Consider the following 21,906-nt stretch of genomic DNA (forward strand, 5'->3'; position numbering starts at 1 on the left):
ACTATAGAAATAGGCGCACGGGCGGTATAGTTGACAATCGCTATTGTTGGGATGGGTTTGGAAGAAGGAAGATGGACTCTACCTGGGGTAAGATTAGTAGTGGAGTCACTTGACGATACTTGGAATCAAGGTATGGTTGCGCGGAAGATGTCATAGATAATGCTGTTCGCATGCAGCCGTGGAAAACCATACCAAGATCAAAACTTGTGTACTTCACAATGCCGAGAGTCAATGTTACGCTTTATGACAAGGTCTCCTTCGTAACCGCACAATGGGAAATGATGGCTTCAGGACGTGATTTGTATGCCCGCATTGGCCCTAGGATTGATTTATGGAGTGCGTTAGTCAGGTTTTATACACCTGCCCTATGTACCCACCTGCTCCTTCTGTATATAAAGATACATTGTAGAATGATTTCAGGGACCTAAGACCATTTCACACATGATTAGGTTGGGTCATCATTAGAGTATTAGGATACATTCACCCTATCTGAGATAATTGTCCCTGCTAAAATGGGCATGTGACTATTAGATGATCAATTCAACCCCCCTTCCCCTAGGGCCGCCTACTGGGAGCCTTGATTCAGGACGATACGCGTGCGAACGCCGGTATCTGTGTTGATAGTCATTTCCTCGGATGCATAGATATACATATGTGAGATTGTAACCCTTCCATTTAGTAAATGAGGCGTTTCGATGTGGGTGGGATGGTTTGAATGTGAATCGCACGGTGCAGCGCCACGCGATCCGAGAACGGCCGTGTACCGGTACCTAGGGCCACGCCAACCGGCTCTGCTTCCCAACGAGACGCAAAAACATTTGCGCAGTCAAGCAACGGGAACTGGTGAGTCGTGAACGTGGGCAGAGCTTACATGCGATCCGCGTCACAGCCCTCCGCCCTTTCGCTCAGCCTCAGCCCTCTACATGGCCGCTAAGGCGCAACGCTGTAGGAATGGGATGACTCCAAGTCGATCTGCAATCAATTCCTTTGCTACCTCATGTACTTAATCAATCAAGTCTTTCTTGTTGCTAACAACAGTCCTCTTCCTTGAGCGCAACTAGATACTCGCTCAGCCGCTCTTTAGGCTTTCCCAAAGCTTTGTCATCTTAGATTCCTAGGTATTGCGAACATTAATCAGCCATGGACGTCGCAATACAATCCGAGCACCCTCCATGGTTCTTGGCAAATGATTCTTGGGATGCTCATTCGCGGGTTCCTTTGACAGACAGCGAATGTTCCGATTGGGACGACATCACCTGGTTTGGCTGTCTGTGCTGTCGAGAGCTTTCCAGTTCAGACATCGTTGCATCGCAGCAGGGAGAAGACCTCTTCGCGGCCGACTTGCGCAATGAATCCTACATGAATGCTGCGGGACGCACCACCATGCACCCGTTCCGCGACATGCGAGCTGCGTCCTACGCACGCAAGCGCTCTCACAGGTTCCCCGATTCTAGGCCCCGGACACGAAGCATTGGAGGCAGGAAGAAGGAACACGCGGACCGGCGAAGAAACAACAACAGAAGGAAGCGAGATATCCTGAGATATGAGATTCACGACAATCAACAACGGAAAGAGGTGTGGTCCCCAGGGAAATCGAAGAATATGGAATTGGTCGTGTGGGAAACGAATGCGGAAGAAGAGTTCGACGAGCACGTTGAAGGCATGATGGACGATGTGATCCGCTATGAGAAGCTCCACAAGAATGCCGAAGTGTTCGAGAACCCTGAGCATTATGTAGAGACCGGTGAGACATTTTCGGCTTGGGCTCAGCGGCGCATCACAGAGATGCGCGCCGTCAAAGAGAGCAGACTGCGAAGAATGTTAACACCTCGCCAACGACCTATGACGTACGCGACGTACCATCTCCAAGCAACGCGAGTGGGCGTAGTTGGATTCGACTATAGCATATTCTCCGGTTCGTCTCGTACTACGACGCTCCCAACTAATAGCTACGACGCGTACGGCCATGCTCTTTTACGTGCAACCCTTAGTCAACCCAAATGGGCTCGACAACAAGCGCGGTTTAATCCGAGGATATCGCTTTTCCCCAGGATTTATGGATATGGGTGGTTCGGCGAGTATACATGGCGCTGGCACAGAAATGCATCTGGCTGTTGGCAGATTGGATACGGTGCGTGCAACGGATGCGCAATTCCCTGCCCTTGCTGTAACAGCAGGAACGGGAGTATGTTTTATCGATGTTACTGTGAGGACTTCGGGGACGAGATCGCGCCAGATGAGCAGCAAACGTGTAGTCTGGTCGAGTGGGTTAGCGCCGAGGGCAGAAAGTTGATTTTCGACGAGGCACTGGCAAAAGTCAATGGGCATGAAAATTGTGGTAGTAACGACGGCGAGGATAGCGAAGGCGAGTGGAGCTTCGTGGACGAATATTGTGGTGTAAAATCCTGCTCTTCGATAGCATCTTCAAATGATATCGAGCGATCGTCACGTTCTTGACGTGGATAGTAGTACCCCTGGGCATAAGATGATGAGTGCCGGCATGCATTCCAGCAATACGACGTGCGAACTCTCTCTTGCTAAAATCATCCTGAATGCGATCCTGCCACCATACACCAGCCACGCGACGTTGTCGACTTGAGTGACCCTGTACTGTGCTTGTTCCATTTGCACTAGGCTCCTTTCATCGAGTGGTGAAGTCAGCTTGGCGTCGCGCCACACTTACGTCTCCAATCATCTATACCGCGACCAGGCGCGAAATCGCGCCTGAGACCTGGAATATCGGGATTGCTGAGGCTAGTGTTGCATCTATTGGCTCCCCACATCTACCCCAGGTCAGCTACTGGATAGATTGTGCCGTCCACGGCTCGCTTTCATCGCGAGAGTGCGAATGCGAGATCGATTCTGACCGTGCGGCCCTTGTCATGTAGCGAGACAGAGCTTCAACGGTATATTGGATGCTACAAGCGAGCTTAGTCGTGATGTCAGTCTATGGTAAACTCTTTGTTCCTGCATTGAGCATCGCATATAAGTTGAGTACACTGCTAGTCTGTTTCCTCACATGCGATACATGCCCCCTCCATTCGCGTAATCACAATCACGTCGTCGATTCTCGCACAAGATGTACCACTCACTTCTGCTGGCTTCCACTCTCATTACTCTTGCTCATGGCCAGTCCGCCTCACAGGCACAAGGCCCTCCTCCGCCTCCTGAGGTACTCAGCACCACCAAATCAGGGGTTCTTCCCGTTCTGCCCACCGGCACGCCTTTCGCTGGTGTCGACACGCTCGAGGGTGCCATTATCAATCCCGGCCCTGTAAATCCGGGCTTCACTGGGCTAGCTGGCACCGCAACTGCCCAATCGAACCTGCCCGCTGCGACCTATCGCGCCGACCTACCGGACACTATGTTCGACCCATATGTAGAAACCGTGATTCGCGGGTCTATCGTAGCCGTCGGTACACACTCTGGCGTTCAGTTCACCGTCAACCTGACTGGTCTTCCCAACCAAGCGCAATATGGACCGTTCCCATACCACATACACACCCTATCCGTCCCTAGCGACGGCAATTGCACGGCTACACTTGGCCACCTCGATCCCACAAATCGCGGCGAGTACTACATGTGCGATGCGTCTGCTCCGGAGACTTGTCAGGTAAGCGGTGAGAGTCGTTCTTCATAGCACCAATTCGCTGATAGATTTACTCCTTAGGTAGGCGACCTGGCGGGTAAACATGGGGGAAAGATCATGGCCCAGGACAGTTTCATGACAAGCTTCGTTGATCCATACCTCAGTACGGACCCTAGCAGTGCGGCATTTTTCGGTGGTTTGGGATTCGTGATCCATACAAGCAATACTACGAGGTTGACGTGTGCGAACTTTGAGATGGTGAGCGGAGCAAACGGGACTTCGGGCAATGCGACCAGCACTGGAAACGTGACACTGCCTTCGGCGACGGGTACGCCAGAATTTCCTGGAAGTGCAGACAAAAATGCAGCAACCGTTGGTATGGCTGTGGCGGCTGTTGTGTTTGGGCTCTTATTGTAATATTATTCGCTGTTGTTACTGTGAGTTATAACCAGAATACACACGGCGTCGTCCCAATCTAGCCAGAAAGAGATGTGATCAAGTGGACATGTCCAGCATGTATCAGATGTGAAGTATGCTAACCATGACATACCTATCAGCGACCAGTCAACCACAGGATCCTCCCTTGGTGGGAACCCTTAATATGTTGGATTGCCTTGTTCGCCTTGCGAGCGAAAATTCCGGGTTTGATAAGAAGGATCGTCCAAAAGTCGGACAAGTTCGGGTCCGGACAGTGCTGTGGAAGTATTCACGATTCCATAGCAGTTCCTCTTTGTAGTCGGGCATCTCCATACGTCGCACGATTTGCTCATGTACAGCGTCATTGTATTCATCTTCGATGTTATGCGAAGCCGAAGCATTTCCGTTCTTGCTCGCAGAGCCTCCAGTATGATAACCCTCTGAGTCGTCTTCGGCCGCCATATATGTTTCCCAGTTTTGATTTGCAGAAGCAGAGACCGCTAGATTAAAGCTCCGCTGTGCTCGATGTTTTAAATTGCTGCTTTACCGACAAGACATGCGAGAAAAGGATCATATACGGCGAGCTCCCGGTTTTGTATGACTACCAAGATTCTTTAGCACCCAGGACCCATCAACAAGGCTTGGTTTGCGTGCTCTCTGCAAGAAAGTGAGCATCACTCAAGGGCCTTTTTGCCGGGTATTCTCGAAGATTATGAGAGGGTGGTTACTGGTCGCTACGATTAGTCCGGCCACGCAGCTGACATGAAGACAGAAGGCGTACATGTGACAATGTGCAGCTGAAAGCGTGATACGAAAGATATCCAGATCACGCTACAATAGTGCGATATCAGCTATGGGGCCGCAATAGCCCAGGTGATCGGGCTAATGGATGTATAGGTGTGTAGCTCGGATGCGAAGTGGTTAGTGGTACTCTCTCGGATCTATGAGGGAAAATCTACACATCCCGAAATCGAAAATTTTATCAACGATCAAGGACTTTTGAGAATGTTGACGCCAGATAGGGATTGAGTCGCCAGTCAGGCTTTGGACAATCATTTGTGACCAGCTCCCTGATTAATGACATGTCAGTGTATAGACCTATGATACCAGGCGAACTCTACAGCTGTCTAAACTCAACGATCTCGGTCTCAATTCCGGCCATCCAGGTATTTTTAAAGCCGCCACTGAAATGTGTTCGCTCGTAGGCTGTGTCTAGAACCGTAGGAAGGAATGTTTTGTCAATGTACGTGCGGTATAGAATGAACAAAGACTGCACTATCGGTGCTTTGGAGTGAATCATAGACATCTAATAAATCAATCAAGAATTAATCTAGAGCTACATAAAGGCGGGGGAGGAACTTTTGTAATTGACTATATCTCTTGGTGCTGCGCCACGTCAACTAGATTTAGATTTTCGTAGTGTGCCTTTTGTAGCGTCCCTTGCGATTGAGTGAGCTTCAAGCCAAGCGTTGTTGTCGATTACAGTAATCTCTCCCCACCTCATCATATCTCTGGGTACCTTCTTCACAGGACGATAAGAGACTGATCATTGGTCAACTTGACTTTTAAACACCTTGGGGCGCTATTTTAACGTCTACCAGGCCGAGAACATTAGATCCAACAGAACCTGGCTAATAATCCTATAGTACATGAGAAACATTATAGGTCAAAATTGGTATAGCATATTAGTAGTCATCTTGAAATCATTTGGCGTGACATGTAATTATTGGATTGCGCATGAACATATCCTATGATCGAGAGGTCTACCATCGCCCCGGCTCATTATAAAGTGGCCACGCGTTTCGCTTCTACTATGCAGGGCCCATCCAGCTGTTGAAGAGCTCGAAAATTTAGGGCACAAGACTTCGAATTTTTGGTTGACCACGATCCTAATGTTGGAGCGATCACTGACTGTGGAAACTTGGTTTAGGAGCGCATATAATGGTGTGCTGGAAGTTGAGGATAAGAATAGAATGATCACCTAGTGCAGGAGTTAGAACCTGGTGATCCACTGTCCCAGGCTTCTCAAAAGCCGCATGATTTCTGTGAGCCCTCCATGGAACTTACCAACATGTGCTGACACATCCAGCAACTGCACATTGGCGACCTTGGGAAAAAGAGGTCGTGACGAACGTTACCATCAGGAAGTGAGGTCTTGTTCGCTTTCAAGGTAGAACCACAGATCATCGCTAGATCAATCCATGTATACCGCAGCTCGTTTTGCATATGAGGTGCAGAGGCAGTATCTCGTCAGAAAGGCTGGCGTGGTGAACTTTGTATAGGAAAGCCAAGGAAGAGCATGAGAAGACTGTAATTAGGGAGACGTCAGTGCCGCGGCATGAGCGGGTTGTTTCGGGATATCGGAGAGAGGACGAATGCATGGTTTGAAGTTTCCACCTTATCACTGTGCGACTCCAAACGTCGCACCACCGCCCTCCAAGAACTTTTGCTCTTGTTCGGTACTCGTCCTTTCCAAAGCACCATTCCGATGCGGGTACCTCCCAAACTTCTCTAAAGGCTCTCTATGCATTTTCTCTGCTTTCATGAAACTTTCCACAAGGCTTCTCGTCGCTTCATAGCCTTCCAACTTTTCGATGTGTTCTGAGAAGTGCGCGACGAGATCGTCAAGTTGTTTGTGAGCCTCAATATCTTCAGAGTGCTCCAGCGGTAGGTAGAACCACATAATGTGCGCAAAGGAATTCTGCCATGGTGGGTGGAGATCCGGCCGAGCAATTGGTGAAGATGTTGACAACAATGATACGACAAAGTCCAAAGCCATCTTGTCATAGTGCGTGTACACCTTGCTCAGGCCTTCATTTGTGCGGAAGATATTGCGCGGCATTTGGTCTAGCAATATCACCATGCTCAAAGCCGCCCAGGCGGTTCGCGAACCATCACTCCCTTTTTCCTGTTCCTGAATCGTCTCTAGCTCTTGGAGAAATGGTTTCGCAGTGGGTTCAGGCAACTGTTCCGGTCCGATGCTATCTAAAACGTGCGCGAAGTTGTCCTTGCATATGCGGTCTAGCTCAGCGTCGCCACGAAACCATCTTAGAACCGCACTGTCGTCCAGTTTCTTCCCTTCGGCATCTGCGCCGACTAGCCATATATCGGTGACTTGTTTATACAAGGCTGGGGTGAAAACACTCCTGTCGAGGTGGAAGGTAGACATCAGGCGTGGACGGCAAACGAGAGATATGTAGCGACAGGAACCAAAGCGTCGAAGCGCAAATCGATGCATGGGAATTGGTAGATGGAACTCGACGGAGATTGGGATGCTGGCCGTGAGACCTACAGTATCGATGGAATGTCACCGACGGCACTGACGATAGACCAGCAACAGGTGGTGAAATAATTCGTGAGGGTTATGTAAGCCTGGCTCCCACCACGTTCCAGGCACCTGGGGCAAATGCAGCTTACATAACCCTCACGAATTATTTCACCACCTGTTGCTAGTCTAGTATGATGACGTAATCGTTTCTCTCGAATGAACAAGTTTGGCGCCGTTCAGCGCCGTGCAAAGCATGGTCATCGACCTTCCGAGCGGTAGCATGGCATCTGCACTCGCAGTATTGAGCGCCGATGTTTGAGTTGCGCATAGATCGAGACCCATATTTAGCGTCGAAGTCGCAGGCTACCTTCCACGGCGCGAAGTTACGATACCCAAAACAGGACCTCGCACGTGAATCAAGACTCGGAGCTGAAGCTTTTGAAAACAAAGGAGGCACACTCGCTTCGAGCTTGACTGAAACCCTATATGCGCCTCCTCGCTTCGCTTCCCTGCAATTTGACGCCGTACATAAAGAGTCTATTGTGAACTCAATTAGGAAATTCGACATCGATATACATTGCGTGGGCGCCGTAGACTTGCGGAAATCCACACCGTGTCTAGTCTATCCACCTTCAGGGACTGTTAAACATGTATGGCTCGAAACAAATCCTAGCTGCGATGGGGATCACAAAATCGAACGATGGCCATGACATCGACCTTGCGCAGGATGTCGAAAGCGCAGCCCTGCTACCGAACAAAGAATGCTGCCGGTGTTTTTCCGCCACGAAAAGCAATCGTACCCGTCACCTATTCAAGACGATAGTACTCATCGCGTTGGCTTACATCTGCTTCCTCGAAACGAACACACGCCTAGCCATGCAGAACCACCATGCTCACCTATACCTTGCTGGGGGGCTACCATACTGTAAGCAGACAGGAATTTATTGGCTGACCTTTGCGCATTCCACCGACATGAGCTGAGATCAATCAAGCCCCAGCCAATGAAGTTGTGCAGTACGCCCCGAAACGAATATGGCAAGACGGAGATTGGTCGCCATTCGATAAGAAACCAGGGCCCCGACTAGATGCATTGTGGAATGAGCTTCTCACCGGTAGGTTAATACTGGCCCCCCCTTGTGATCCGTTTTTTCTGATTTACGTGCGACGATATAGGTCAAATCATCCGTGTCTCAGAGGCAGAGATGAGACTTCAAGGCGAGAACCTGACAAACAGAGTACAGCTTACCGACGGCGATTATCTGGGCACGATGTCGGTTTGGCATAGCCTTCATTGCCTGGAAAGGTTGCGTAAAGTCATTCACATGGACTACTATCATGACAAAATCCCTGACTATAAGCCTGATACTGGCATATGGACAAAAGAACACTCCGGTAAGTCTGACCTTGTTGACAACGTGATAAGCAGACCTGCTTTTTTCGTTTCGGCGTTCTGATTGATTGGCTAGACCATTGCATCGAGCGTTTGCGAGACGACATCATGTGTCACCCGAACACCGCAGTCTACATCCCTGAGTGGGACAAAACCCATGTCCTTCCTGATGGCTTCCGAATGATATCTGAAGGACAGACCACATGTGTCAACTGGAAAGCACTGGACCAGTGGGCGAGAAGGAGGGCGCTGAAGAAGGGTGAATACACGTTGAAGCCCAATCCTTTCGAAGACAGGCATGGTGTCCGTATCCACCACTGATTAATATTTTCGCTGTAGTGCCTCATACACAAACAGGTTCAGAATTATAAGCTCATGGAAAGAGGCCCAGAAGGGATGGTTCAGGGAGACCAGTGGGGTCAGTATGTGCAAGCAACTGTTAACGAGGTGCACTGCACTGCACTGCCACGGAAGCAGCAAAATTTGGAAATGCGAGAAGAAACGGTATCTCTCCGAATGGGCCATACTAAGAGTAATACTGAAGCTGTACCACAATGCTGTGCTGTGAAGTTTCAACTAGAGCACGGGTAGTCGAAAATTGATGGATACCCCTCAAATGTGTGCATGCGGCTTGTGAAGGGTTCCAGAAGGCCGGGACGTGGCGCGGAAGTAAGACTTTGATGGGGTTTTCAACCGTGGCGTTTCGGATGTTATGATAGGCGTATGTCCACACCTGCAATTTCGTGGATCTACTTGTCTTTCGCAGGCGCTGTATGAGAATTTGCATGAACTGGTATATCGGCAATATTGTCGGACGATGGCTGCTTGATCTGGAACTTGCTGCAACCAGTGCATGTACTCCGTCCGCGAGCCCTTTAGCTCACCAGCTTCGGTATACGGGCAAAGGCCCGCAAAAATGAACACAGGGGCCCGGGCGATGCTGGCATTATGGACAGCTTGGCCTAGCGCTTATGTTCCAACATCGACATGAATCACCACAGCTTGTGGTTTTCCGCTTATGCGAGCATAGCCGTCAGCCATAGAGAGCACTGTGATCTCGGCGGGGCACGTGATGAAACGCGACCATTTGTCTGGTCGCTCCCGTTTGCCTTTGATGATGGCCTCGATAATGGAAGGGTGATCGGAACCAACATTGACAAAACATGCTGTAATGCCGGCCTGCTTCGATGGTAGAAAACATTGATGGACAAAGTATCGATATTATCGTTTGCGAAAAGAATGCCCCCACCCGACCATGGTACAGATCCCCAACCTTTATCAATTGTATGATAGATTCACTCTATTACTGGCTAGATCTTGTTGAATGCTAGCTAGATCTGGTTGTGGTAGACGTTAAAATAGGGCACTAAGCTGTTAAAATAGGGGTACCAACGCATTTTAACTAATTGTTGAGTAGATATATACTATAGGTAATACAATTAATTAAAATAGGGAGCTGTACAATGGTAGGGGTGGGGGCATTCTTTTCGTAAAGTACTGATAACGCAAATACTTACCTACTCTAACGCTTCGAATAAGGCAAAAGCTGTCGTGTATCTACGTTTGGTTAACATCTCGAAATAGACTGTTGTTATCTCGAAAGCTCACTGCGACGCTTCTTCTTGCACGGCTGACATATTGGCGCAAGCGATGGACGTGGTGAAGGTGGATGTTTGTCGTGCTACTAGTTGTGGAGATGCGGAGACACGATGAAAGCTGGAAGGGAGGGGTAAGATAGTGGTAGTAGATTTTAATCTGCGATGTGAGACCAGGCTACTGTGTTTACGCAGGTGTAAAAATTGCGACGCGCAAGGCTATGATGCAGGAAGTGAATTGTTACGCTGGGACGACCGTGAACCATAGGTATGCAGCGGGGGCTGAGGCCCACGTAACCGACATCTGCGCCTGCTTGGGATAGCAGACGCCACGCAAGGGGCCGTTTGCCACAGGTGGGAATTGCTTAATGAGAGAAGGCCTAGGCACTGCGGAAGCGAATTGATCATCAGTGAGCTATCTGCTAACAATATCCGACAATGATAGTGCAGTGCATTCAGACAGCCTAATAATGACGCCCACATTTCGAATAGAAAAGAAGCGAACGTATTTGGAACTTTAATTTCTAACCCCGCTTACTTGTGTGTAAGAGGACGCATCGGCGGCGTCTGCCTGAAGGGCGCCATCTGATTCAAAGATATCCCTTTGTGCATACAACGACGTACCAGCGCTGTCTACCTAGAGCTCACTATCAGAATCGTAGATTATCCTCTTCTGCGCATAGGAGGACGCATCAGCATTATCGACTTAAAGCGCACCATCGGCTTCAATGAAGATCCTCTTCTATGTCTACGACGATGCTTCGACACTATCTACCTGAAGGGCACCATCAGGCTCAAAGATATTCCCCCGTACATACAATAACACACCAGCATTTTCTACCTAGGACTCCCTATCCAGTTCGAAGATCTTCCTCTTCTGCGTGTAGGGGGACGCGCCAGCACTGCCCACCTAGAGCTCACTATCCGAACCGAACATAGTCCTTATTACGTACGAAAATTGGTCCGCCTTATCTACTTGAAGTGCACTATCAGACTCGAAGTTTGCGCGATTGACTTTACACAGAGTTAGCATAGCCACTAGTCGAAACCAATTGTTCCTATATACAGACAGGTGCTGCAGTGGCGGCAGCCACAACATAAGCAAGCATAGTGGAGACCTTCATCCTAAATTTAGGAAAGATGGAATGATCCTTATAAATTTCACGAACGGCAATGGGACATAAGGTGCCAAGATGTCTGGATCTTATCTTTCCTTACTTAATAGGTTCGTTGCTTAATCAGCAATCGCTTATGTACGTTCCATTTTTTTAATCTCTTTGTTAGTATCATTTAACCAAAGAAGCTCCTCAATCTCTAAATACTCCAGGATTCGCAGTTGCTGGTACCCAGTAAATACACCTTACGACACGTCTTGCCTGGTTCCATCACACCAGTCAAGGTAGTACAATGTATCATAGGTACCTTGCGACTATCACCATATCCATATACATACCCATCATCACCTTATTCTTCAACCTTCACAGCTACGTCCGCTTCTGGGTCAAACAGATCTTAACCTTCGAGGATGTTCTCTACCTCGTGTTCTAGTCTGGTACTGTCGCATATGGGAAGCGACTTATCCCAGATCTTATTTCAAGGCCAGCACTCAGACTTCTTCACTATACTCGTCACAGTATGGGAGAGAAATATTACGGCAATGAATGCGACAATAGTAACGTCGAATGTGCTCCATCTGTGTGGGGAGAATACGCGTCGTCACTCGTTGTGGCAGACATTGAACCAATGTGCGGCCTCATATGCCCTTACAGGCGTTATGTCACACAAATGCGTAACACCGCCATGAGACATTGCATTTCGCATGATGTCACAGAAATGGATCTTGAACATAAGCGGCGGCTGTAGCACACTCACTAGATCATACTCCTGCTTCCAATTTACGCTGTAACCAAGTTGCAGATGGACCGGCTCGAGAAGGTGCTCGTTTTTCTTGCGTTTACGTTTGGCATGTAGTACGTTCGAGCCTCCCTTAGGGAGCCATCATGCTGACGTTCTGTAGCGCTCCAATCTTCGCCGCGGTTGGGATCGCTGTCCGCATTCAGAACAGCGGTAACAAGACTATCTCATGTTCTGGGGCGCAGGCGATCTCACGTCAAGCAATCTCAAAATTTGCTTTCCCAAGCTCACGGCCCTCTTCCGTGCCAGCGCGTGGAGAAATGGCTCTACACTAAAGGATTAGAGCGAACCACATTCGTCAAGGAAAGCATTTACATAACAAAGAGCTCAATGAGTGCGATATTCAACGGATTTGATGGGCAGTACATGAAGCTAGATGATGCGGATAACAACATGCATATTAAACACGCAGGGACCGTTCGTAGGCTTCCAGAAACGCGCGACAGGGGCATGGTAAAGAATGAGGTTAGGATTAAGACACATGGTATGGCGTAGCATATTCATGCAGTTAATAGACAACAAGGATGCAGCTACCTATACGTGTACTACGAAGCGATGTCTTCAGCTGTATAGCTTGGCCGCTCGTTTGGGTGGTATCAGACCAGATCAGTACCGTACAAGTCTTTCATGGAAAGTTATGTTATGGATGGTTGTTTCGTCCCGAGAGCCGCATGCGTTACAGTCGTCCACAAATAATCAACATAATCAAGTCTAGTCCTGGTCTTTATATATGTCTCATAAGATGGATATCGCTAGCGCTCTTTAGTGGATAGAAAGAGATATCGGCTGGTCAGTCCCCACCACTTGGTGTAGGGAATTGAATAGAGCTTGGCGAAGAAAAAAAAACATGCACTAGAGTGTGGAAAGCAGCGCAAAATGCCCTATTACTTAGTAACAGCGCCGCAAATCGCGTACCAACATTCTAATAAGTAGAGTCACATACTTCTAGCATGAATATACTCGAGTGTCAATCAAACATACGTAGCACACCAAACGCTAAGCTCCTAGAGAGCCAGCGCTCGCATCAGATCGAGTAGTAATTAGACCAGGTAGATCCCAGCATATTATCTTTGTCTCGTATGTTACTAAACAATTACTGTTACTAGGCTATAAGGTTATATAGCGCTTATTCTTCTCCCTTGTAAGGTATCTAAACATGCACTTTAGTATAGATAGTAATAGAGTGATATACTAAGGTTCTCAGGGAAGGTTTTCTAAGTTATAGAGCCTTGTATCCTGCATAGATATACTTATGCTGGAGATACACCTTGTACTCGATGGAAGGGGGGTAGTCGGTGATACCATAAGGATATAATACGATCTCTGCCCATCATCCATAGGCATATAAATCCTACTTCAAGAGAGACCATTTGGGAAAGGCGTACGTCGTCAGTGCTCTAGGGCTAGAGGACTTAGGTGGTGGACTAATGTACCTCATGCACAGCTAAGGTGCTGCCCAGATCAGACAACGGCTAGAGGTGTTCTCTTTCAGCACTTTTCTCACGTGCTGTTAGGCAACGCTCGTAGGAATAGCTTTAATATAAATTCCAAGGTTGTTAGTATTTTATTAAGTAGTGATGCGTATGGTATAACCTTAAGTATGCGAAGTAGCTGCTTAATAGCACTAAGAGCGCACCCTACCTCTGTATTGCCTGCCTCCCGATGGCCCCTTCAACTTATATCTTCCGAATCCTTTAGCCAATAGCGAAAACAAGTAGGCAGTTTTCGGGACGTTGCCGTAACCAATGGCTATGGTGATGTTAATCCGGCGAACGTTTGCCGGAGCACGCACTCTACATAACCCCATCATGACGTGCTTAGGATTCTTGTTGGGGTACATCACGTGTCTTATGCAGTAACATGTCACAACAATGCCACATTCGAAGCAACATCAAACTACGAAGACTACCTAGGTATATTCAGGGATTTATACAAGTCTTCGGACAGAGGCTCTACCACTAAATGACTACCAGAATAGCCAACACTGTCACTTGGGTCACACCGGCAGCTCAAAGTCATCCAGACCAATCAGACATTGACTATGCACCAAATTACGAAAAGTGGCAGGCTCGTGCGGCTAGACGACTTGCTGCAGGGGGCCTCGAGACGAAATTGCCACAAGGGTTTCCTGAAGAGTTGGAGGGGAAATTGGTCTGGGACGGCAAGATACTGGCCGAGACATACGACTGGATCTATGTATTGAAGGACGAGCAGTTGGCAGAGATTGATGAAGCTGTGGCTTATTTCCAAGGTACTTACATACATCCCCAAAACACCAAAAGCAATACTGAAAATGGTCACTCAGCGCTTAATTTACCACCCAGTCATATCAATCAGGAGACGTTTCGCTTGCCTCGTTTGCATGGTGAGCTTCGAGAATTGTCTCGTGAGCTTCATAGCGGTCACGGGTTCTTCGTGAACCGTGGATTGCAGGTCGACAAACATACTCGAGAGGAGAACATTATGATATACGCTGGACTATCTGCACACATCGCGCCTCAGCGAGGTCGACAAGATCAAAAATATGATGGAAAGTCAGCCGATGTAGTATTGTCGCATATCAAGGACCTCAGTCGTTCAGACCCAGACAAAATCATCGGCAGCCCGGCTTATACCACCGATAAGCAGGTCTTCCACACAGACTCAGGGGATCTCGTGTCTCTGTTTGTGCTGGAGACGGCACTGAGCGGAGGTGCTAGCAAACTGGCGAGTACTTGGAAAGTGTACAACGAAATTGCCCGCGCACGACCTGACTTGATCCATACTTTGACAACATCTTGGGATTACGAGATGTTTGTGCCCTCATAGAACTTGAAGCTAGAACTGACATGGACAGATTTGAGAAAGCTGATAAACAATGGTCTGAGCGTCCTCTCACACATCTACTGCCCGCTCATGGCGATGATCCTCAGCGGGTCGCGCTCCAATATGGCCGCCGTTACTTCGTCGGCTTTGGCGCTCTTCCTCGCAGCCCACAAATACCTCCCATTACAGAAGCGCAAGCCGAGGCGTTGGACACGCTTCACTACACCGGGGAGAAGTTCTGTGTCAATACCGAGTTTCAAAAAGGTGACATTCAATACGTAAACAACCTGGCAGTATTCCATGCTCGTGATGGATTCACGGATAGCCCAAAAAAAAACGTTGGTCTTCATTGCTGTTTTCTTGAGTCGACTTATACTAATATCGAGAGCAGACGCCACCTTCTGCGGTCTTGGCTGCGCGACCCGGAGAATGCGTGGCACACCCGAAGTGCTTCGTTCCAGATGGGCTCAGATTTACGACGGCATCAAGCCGGAGACGGAGGTTTTCCCACTCGAGCCCTTTATTCGTAGCGCGGGCAATAAGAGAAGGTAGATAAGAGTAATAGCACAACTTGAGGGTCTCATCATTGGAACCTGTAACGCCTCCGTGGAAAGTTACACATGGTTGTCAGCGCCTTGGCCCACACTAGCTTTATGCCTGCATTCTTAGTTAATCCTTCACATATACATACAAGATAGAGGTTTCTGGGGTCTGACCACCGAATACGCTTGAGTACTAAGGCACGTGCGGATAAAACAACGTACAGAATGGAATAGAGTGGGGTGGGGCTAATGATTATGTCATAATCGGAACCTAAGGTCAAGCTCCCACCTAGCGTTTCAGATGCATCTTCACTTCCTCAAGCTCGCCCGGAGATCACAGACACGATGGAGTACTCCCACATAACTGCCAACGATGGCTGTAGACTCGCCTTCCGAACCTCGCAGCCACTCGACCCTATATCGGCGGAGAAGAATTACAGTACCCTCACGCTCCTTATACATGGCTTCTCAGGATCATCCTTATACTTTCAGCGTAATTACAGCTATCTTTCTAGTGATTCCTGGGTGATAGGCATCGATCTTCGTGGGCACGGCGACTCTGGTCGTCCAAAAGGCGGATACCACGTCGACCGTCTAGCCGCAGACCTAAAAGAACTCGTCTCACACATTAGAAGTGCTCTTCCGGACGTGAAGATAGTCCCAGTGGGTTGTTCAATTGGCGCCGCGATCCTGTGGACTTATGTCGAGCTTTTCAGCGATGATGGCTTTGCAGGTATGGTCTTTGTCGATCAAGCACCTCTGCAGGACCGCTCAACCTTCGATTCTTGGGATGAGTACAAGGCCCACCGAGGATGCTTTGACGAGAGGTCGATGTTGGTCGCCCAACAGGCGTGGATCCAAGACCCGGAGGGTGCTTTTAAGGGGCTTGTTGCGGACTGTTTGGGGTACCGTTACAAGCCGCTTCCGGGAGATGATGCAAGTGAAGAGCGCAAGACCAGTGATGAGACGTTTTTCACAGGCCAAAGTCGAAGATGTGATACGGTCTGGTTAGCTAGGCTGTTAGCCGATCACACTAGGTACGATCACAGAGAGGCTTGTGAGCAGATTAGTGTACCTGTGTTGGTCATGGCCGGAAGAAGAAGCGGCTGTTTTCCGTTAGATGGCATGAAGGAGACCATCCGAAGGGTCGAGAACGGACAAAAAGTTAGGAATGGCGGCTATAAACCCACATGGTCCGTTTTTGAGAGTGGTCATTGGCTATTTTGGGAGGAGGCAGGGAAATTCAACGAGGAAATCAAACAGTTTGTAGCGACAGTAAGCCGATACGACGAGGTAAGTAAGAGCATTTGATATCGATGCGATTATTTAGAACATCTCAAGTAAGTCTGGTACTGCTATTGAAGCGAGTCTGGTGCTGCACGCACTAACCCTGGATGTCACCGCAGACACGTTTACATCCATCCTACAGAGAACAGCTTCGTGTTGACGGCGCGACTACAGAGTAATATAGCACGACGTTAGGCAATGATTCGAGGACTTGCTTAAGCGTGCTTTTAGGACTGTGATAGTTGTACACAACAATCGTGGCGTTCTTCAATTGATTGTTTCATGGGATCGGGTAAGGGACGTTGCGAGTAACTCCTTTCGTGCCGGTGCCAAAGCGCGGAACCAGGGAATAATTGGAGAAAAGGTGCCAATACACGAAAATAATCACCTTCTTGTATGAAATCACTGTAAAGTCACGAAGAGCCGTTTCTGTGGTTCCAGTAGATGAGTGTACGTGTCAAGGACGAAATTTTGGGGATTGGATTCAGTTGACAATTTCCTGTAAGCAAGCTTGTTCAAGGCAAGGTCACTGTCTCATTCAAGGCGTCGATTGCCGCGTTTTGAGGGCTGGTACGCCACGAGCGTCTCCAAAAGTTCATGGCTTGCAAAGAAGTGGCTGACCAAGAGTAGGAGTCCTATCGGTGGCTGTCGTTCCCTCAGAAGGAATGACGGCTGACAAACCTTCCTGTGTGTACCCAGCGATGGAATTCTCGAATACCTCGGTATCTATTGTAATCTCATTGCTAGATCTAAACTTGCGGGAGTATTTCACGACCTGGGGCCGCGGCGAATCAGGATTCTGCGAGCATGCGGAAAGTCCTTGTTTCCGGTCCTTGCATGTTGTACACCGTAATAGGGACGGTATCGTCAAGTTTTAGCATGTGCTGCAGCGCTGTCCGCAATGTACCTAAAAAAGGCACGTCGAATCTGATCCCTAAGCGTAGTGACCAACGGGCTTTTGCATTGCGACACTGGAGGCACATGGAAGGTTTCGCCAGCGATCTCGCGCTTTATGCTTGCAATTGCGCGGATTGAGCTAGTGCGCTCGCACTGCGAGGGTTTCTTGGGTTAGTCCTTGCAATTGGTGTCAATGTAAAGCTGCCTCACAAAACGATGGAGGGCGGTGAGGGAGGAAGGATTGAGCTGGTAAGACACGCCCGCGGGCCCATTAGAAAACTTGCACATTGCCTCAGCAACGGCAAGAGCGCGGCTTTCGTCGACGCGGGCACTCACGCGCCTTCCTCGTCGAAGTTGTTCGCAAAGAGAAGAGCGCGTTTGCCGGCACTGCGGCCCACGAGGGCCTGCACAATCTTCACTTGACGAGTATATCAGTGCTCTAAGGCGAGCAAATTCCATCAACATCCGCTCTAAGCTTGGTGCCTGCGGCACATGGCATAGTGGTTTGCGAGGCAGTCTGACTGACTTGTAACCCTGTGGTAACCAATGCTACCAGACGAACCTGAGAGCGTGTGTTCGAACCCAACAGTAAACCATTAATTTGGTTTCTGGGCGGTTGCTTCGCCTAAGTTGAGTCTGGCATTGCGTCCGTTTCTTTTGCTCCTCTTTTTTGTGTTACTTGTTATCTTTCAGTCTGTCTTGCCCATGCAGGAATACATGGATAATGTCCGTTTGGGGCGAGTCAATTGGGTGACGCGGAGATATGGAAGCCACAGACATGTTTCCGAGAACGATTTCTTTTTTGAGGCGTGGTGTTCCGTTACCTTTACTAGGCAAGGGTCTAGGTGAAGCTGCACCTAATAGTGAAAAGGCTTTCTGAACATCTCGCACAGGCAACTGAGTCTTTTCGTACACTTCGTTCATCGCCACGTCGTTCATCGCCCGGCAAGATCGAGGTCGCTTCATACACATTCACACTCTATACATAATAGCTCTAGACTGTCTGCATCTCAGATTGTTGGACGTATTGATCTTCGAGACAAAAGAAAATCGATTCCAGTTTATATACACGTTTATCGTCATGTCTTTCCCTGCTTTACTTCAGCTCCTCGCCGTACTTCCTCGCCTGTGTATGTCAGCATATTCTCCGCCCCCATTAGCCTATCGCGGAAACTCACCCTCACAGCCCTCGGGCCACCAAGCTCTGCCTCTAGTCCGTCCTCATACTGCTTCGGCACACTGACCCTGTCTGGGTAAACCAAGCTCACAGCCCCACAGAGCCCGAACACTGCCACTACAAAGGTGCCGAATAGCACACCTCCCCAGCCCGGCGTGAAGTGATCATAGTCGTGCAGCGAGAGTGCGCCCTGAATGTCGTTGTCCTCGTGGACGGGTTCGCCGTAATTACGACGGTCTTGCTTGTCCCACCAGTCGGCGTACGGGTCGCGTTTGTTTCGTAGCTCGGCCGGGGGGTTGATGTAGCCGCCGTTCTGCCCTTGTCAGCTCCCATCCACCGAAAACATCCATATCTCTTGGAAGGAAAGGTACCATGTTCGGATCGGCGAGTTCCGCGTGCTCGGCTTCGGTGAGGGCGGTGCGGACTTGTTGGATGAACTGCGGTCGGCGTGCGAGTGCGGGCGCGCCGGCGTGGGCCAGCGGGCGGGCCGCGACAATGCGCCGGGAGAACATGCTGAGGAGTAAGCAGAACGCGACAGCCGAGATTCGGTAGATGGACGTACGTTATGGCGTGGTCGTAGGCTTTCGAGTGTTGCAGCTCACAGGTGAGGTTCGTGGTGACGAAGGTAAGCTCGACCCACAGTGCTTGGCGCACTAGGGGATTTCTGGATGTCCGCATGCTCCTGTGAGTCCTAACAGGCGTACTTCAATCGCGACGAAACCTGCTGAAACCCTCGCATCGATCCTAACTCACGGAATCCGCGCAGGAGCATGACGAATTGTTCTAAGTTCAATGTTGAGCAAATTTCGAAAGGGATTGTCGTCTCGATCCGCAATCTCACCGCTCGTCTTGACGCGGCGAAGCGATGCAAGTGCTCTGTTTTCGTAAAGTTATTGAAACGTGTCTCATATCATGTCTGTGTTATCACATTACTAAGCGGGAATGAGTCCTGGTCGTGCGTGAAATGCAGTCTCTTCCACTTCCGTCAGGGATTTGCTGACTTTCCTACGGTTTTCCAACAGTATATTGCTAGTCCCTCAAATTGACACTGATGTGTTACCCTGCGCTATACTATACACACGTGCAGAGTACACGTTCTAGACGTTGGCTGCGAGAAGCATTAGATACCTCATGAAGCAACGTCCTGGCGTCGGACGCACGAAAGCATTCGCGTAACCAAATATCTCCGCTCTGAAGGCTAAGCAATCGATTCCGAGAGCGGATCTCTTTTCAGAATCTTACCCAGTTTTACCACAATTTGCTTTCCATTCTGCCTGCCCCGAGATAGTCAAAAAGCACACGAAACACGATCCGTTCTCCTGAAACCACGTTTTGTCCCTTGATAACCTTGTCATGCTCCTCTTACATCTCTATAGAAAGCCGCCCAGCCTAGAACCACCCACTTTGCAACCTCGAGCAAGTACGAGCCCAAGCTTCGTCCCAAAGTTACGCGTCGATGATCTCGAATTGATTTACCGGAATCCGGTAGGCGCGGACACTAGCGGCTGGTAGAAGGCGTGGTATCCCATGGCCCACGCTCATGCGTTGGTCAGGGAGGCCCTACAAGTCAGGCTGTTGATGATTTGTCCCGCTGAATGCCGGGTAGAGGTAGCTGAGTTACGCAGCAAGCTTCTAAAGGAGGAATCTCATTTGTCATGTCTATCATATCTTCTGCTCAGCGTTCAGATATTCTGCAACATCCAGTAGTTGTCTCCACACGACGGCCAAGTTCTTATTCTTTCCCATTTCGCCCATTCCACTTTCGATCAAATACAGACAAACTCCTCTGTGCACTTGGCACAACATCTAACGCTTTCACACTGATTCTTTCCTCCCCACTCAACATCCACGCCGCAGCTTCGGCAACGTCCTCTGCAAGCAGTGGTTCGAAGCCTATGAACACTGATTAGCTTATACCTTAGGTGTACTCATCACTCAACATAAACTTACCTTCCATAAAACCATTGTAAGCATCTTTGTCAAAACCCACTCTCTGCTCATGGAAATGTGTGGCCACAACACCCGGCCGCAAAGCAAGAACCTTAATGTTGGTCCCTCCTAACTCTGTCCGAAGAGCGTCAGTGAAGCCCTCCTGAAAGCGTTTGCTGGCATGATAGATAGATTCGCCGGGGAAAGGTGGGACCTCTAATGCCGTTGTACTCGTAACGTTCAAAATCGTTCCCTTCCTTCTTTCCCGCATTCTGCCGTCGTTCAGAACAGCATACGTAGCGAACAGATACTGCCAAACCCGAAGGTACAAAGTCAGTTTATGTTTCAAAGTAGTGAGGATGGTACATTGCCTCATGTCTTAGCTAAGCGAAGGAAAGAGTCTTTTCTATATAGTAACTAAAAGATGGTCTTTCTTTTGCTTGGCAGAAAACACGCATCCACTTTGTGCCTGGGAGACTTGCCCCATTAACATTCGTTCCTGTCATTGCAACCACATCTTCAATACTTAAATCCTGAAATGCGGCCGGTGCTCCAAGTGCGAGGCCAGCGTTGTTGATGAGTATGTCAATGGGCCCGCTCTGCTTCACCACGTTGCTGATGGCCTTGGTCACTTCCACCTGATTGGAAACATCCACGGCTGTAGTAAAGATCCTGATAGTGTTGGCGCCGATGTTGGACTGAATGTCTTGCGATAGGTACTTCAATTTGGACTCGGTCCGGGAGAAGAGGATCAGATTCGCGCCTTCCTGTGCGAGGCGGTGCGCAATGGCCGCGCCGATACCGATGCTGGCGCCGGTGATGAGGACGTTCTGGTTCCTGAGGGACATGGCCTAGGTTGGTAGTGGGGACTAAGATAGAGGGTTTGGTGAGGTCTTTGAAAGATATGCACCTTACGAAAGTTTATGAGTGAAGTACAACCGTGGAGAAATATGCTCATGACGTCACGTTTCGCTATAATATATTGATGCCGCACACATCGTATATCCATTGTTGTTATCTCCGTGACCTTGGAATATCCGTATCGTCATAATCGTAGAGCCGCATTGGTATCTATGGGACAGTCAGCTCTGAAAAG

The 21,906-nt window shown here is 49.1% G+C and overlaps 9 protein-coding genes across 9 annotated transcripts; 5 read left to right on the forward strand and 4 right to left on the reverse strand.

The window, feature by feature from the left end:
• Positions 1–1,140: 1,140 nt before the first annotated feature.
• N0V89_002608 (uncharacterized protein) lies at positions 1,141–2,457 on the forward strand (the record flags this gene model as incomplete). The annotated part of the gene is made up of 3 exons (XM_056211415.1): positions 1,141–1,915; positions 1,950–2,185; positions 2,212–2,457. The coding sequence occupies 3 exons, from the start codon at positions 1,141–1,143 to the stop codon at positions 2,455–2,457; spliced, it is 1,257 nt and encodes a 418-aa protein (XP_056074888.1).
• Positions 2,458–3,079: 622 nt separating this feature from the next.
• On the forward strand, positions 3,080–4,006 carry SOD4_1 (Cell surface superoxide dismutase [Cu-Zn] 4; the record flags this gene model as incomplete). Its single annotated transcript, XM_056211416.1, has 2 exons — positions 3,080–3,613; positions 3,671–4,006. 2 exons carry the CDS (start codon positions 3,080–3,082, stop codon positions 4,004–4,006), a joined length of 870 nt encoding a protein of 289 aa, XP_056074889.1.
• Positions 4,007–6,407: 2,401 nt separating this feature from the next.
• N0V89_002610 (uncharacterized protein) lies at positions 6,408–7,175 on the reverse strand (the record flags this gene model as incomplete). Its single annotated transcript, XM_056211417.1, has 1 exon — positions 6,408–7,175. The coding sequence occupies one exon, from the start codon at positions 7,173–7,175 to the stop codon at positions 6,408–6,410; it is 768 nt and encodes a 255-aa protein (XP_056074890.1).
• A 1,421-nt stretch (positions 7,176–8,596) lies between these two features.
• On the forward strand, positions 8,597–8,985 carry N0V89_002611 (uncharacterized protein; the record flags this gene model as incomplete). Its single annotated transcript, XM_056211418.1, has 2 exons — positions 8,597–8,666; positions 8,741–8,985. 2 exons carry the CDS (start codon positions 8,597–8,599, stop codon positions 8,983–8,985), a joined length of 315 nt encoding a protein of 104 aa, XP_056074891.1.
• Positions 8,986–14,135: 5,150 nt separating this feature from the next.
• N0V89_002612 (uncharacterized protein) lies at positions 14,136–14,981 on the forward strand (the record flags this gene model as incomplete). Its single annotated transcript, XM_056211419.1, has 2 exons — positions 14,136–14,424; positions 14,626–14,981. 2 exons carry the CDS (start codon positions 14,136–14,138, stop codon positions 14,979–14,981), a joined length of 645 nt encoding a protein of 214 aa, XP_056074892.1.
• Positions 14,982–15,055: 74 nt separating this feature from the next.
• On the reverse strand, positions 15,056–15,600 carry N0V89_002613 (uncharacterized protein; the record flags this gene model as incomplete). The annotated part of the gene is made up of 3 exons (XM_056211420.1): positions 15,056–15,330; positions 15,377–15,496; positions 15,597–15,600. The coding sequence occupies 3 exons, from the start codon at positions 15,598–15,600 to the stop codon at positions 15,056–15,058; spliced, it is 399 nt and encodes a 132-aa protein (XP_056074893.1).
• Positions 15,601–15,865: 265 nt separating this feature from the next.
• Positions 15,866–16,478, forward strand: N0V89_002614 (uncharacterized protein; the record flags this gene model as incomplete). Its single annotated transcript, XM_056211421.1, has 1 exon — positions 15,866–16,478. A coding segment is annotated over one exon (613 nt), but the record flags the coding sequence as incomplete, so codon positions are not given.
• Positions 16,479–18,800: 2,322 nt separating this feature from the next.
• On the reverse strand, positions 18,801–19,393 carry N0V89_002615 (uncharacterized protein; the record flags this gene model as incomplete). The annotated part of the gene is made up of 3 exons (XM_056211422.1): positions 18,801–18,830; positions 18,883–19,194; positions 19,253–19,393. 3 exons carry the CDS (start codon positions 19,391–19,393, stop codon positions 18,801–18,803), a joined length of 483 nt encoding a protein of 160 aa, XP_056074895.1.
• Positions 19,394–20,613: 1,220 nt separating this feature from the next.
• On the reverse strand, positions 20,614–21,658 carry N0V89_002616 (uncharacterized protein; the record flags this gene model as incomplete). Its single annotated transcript, XM_056211423.1, has 3 exons — positions 20,614–20,774; positions 20,832–20,986; positions 21,273–21,658. The coding sequence occupies 3 exons, from the start codon at positions 21,656–21,658 to the stop codon at positions 20,614–20,616; spliced, it is 702 nt and encodes a 233-aa protein (XP_056074896.1).
• Positions 21,659–21,906: the final 248 nt, after the last annotated feature.

Source organism: Didymosphaeria variabile, assembly GCF_027946475.1.
Source record: "Didymosphaeria variabile strain IMI 356815 chromosome Unknown scaffold_2, whole genome shotgun sequence".
In the NCBI taxonomy this organism is placed as follows: Eukaryota; Fungi; Ascomycota; class Dothideomycetes; order Pleosporales; family Didymosphaeriaceae; genus Didymosphaeria; species Didymosphaeria variabile.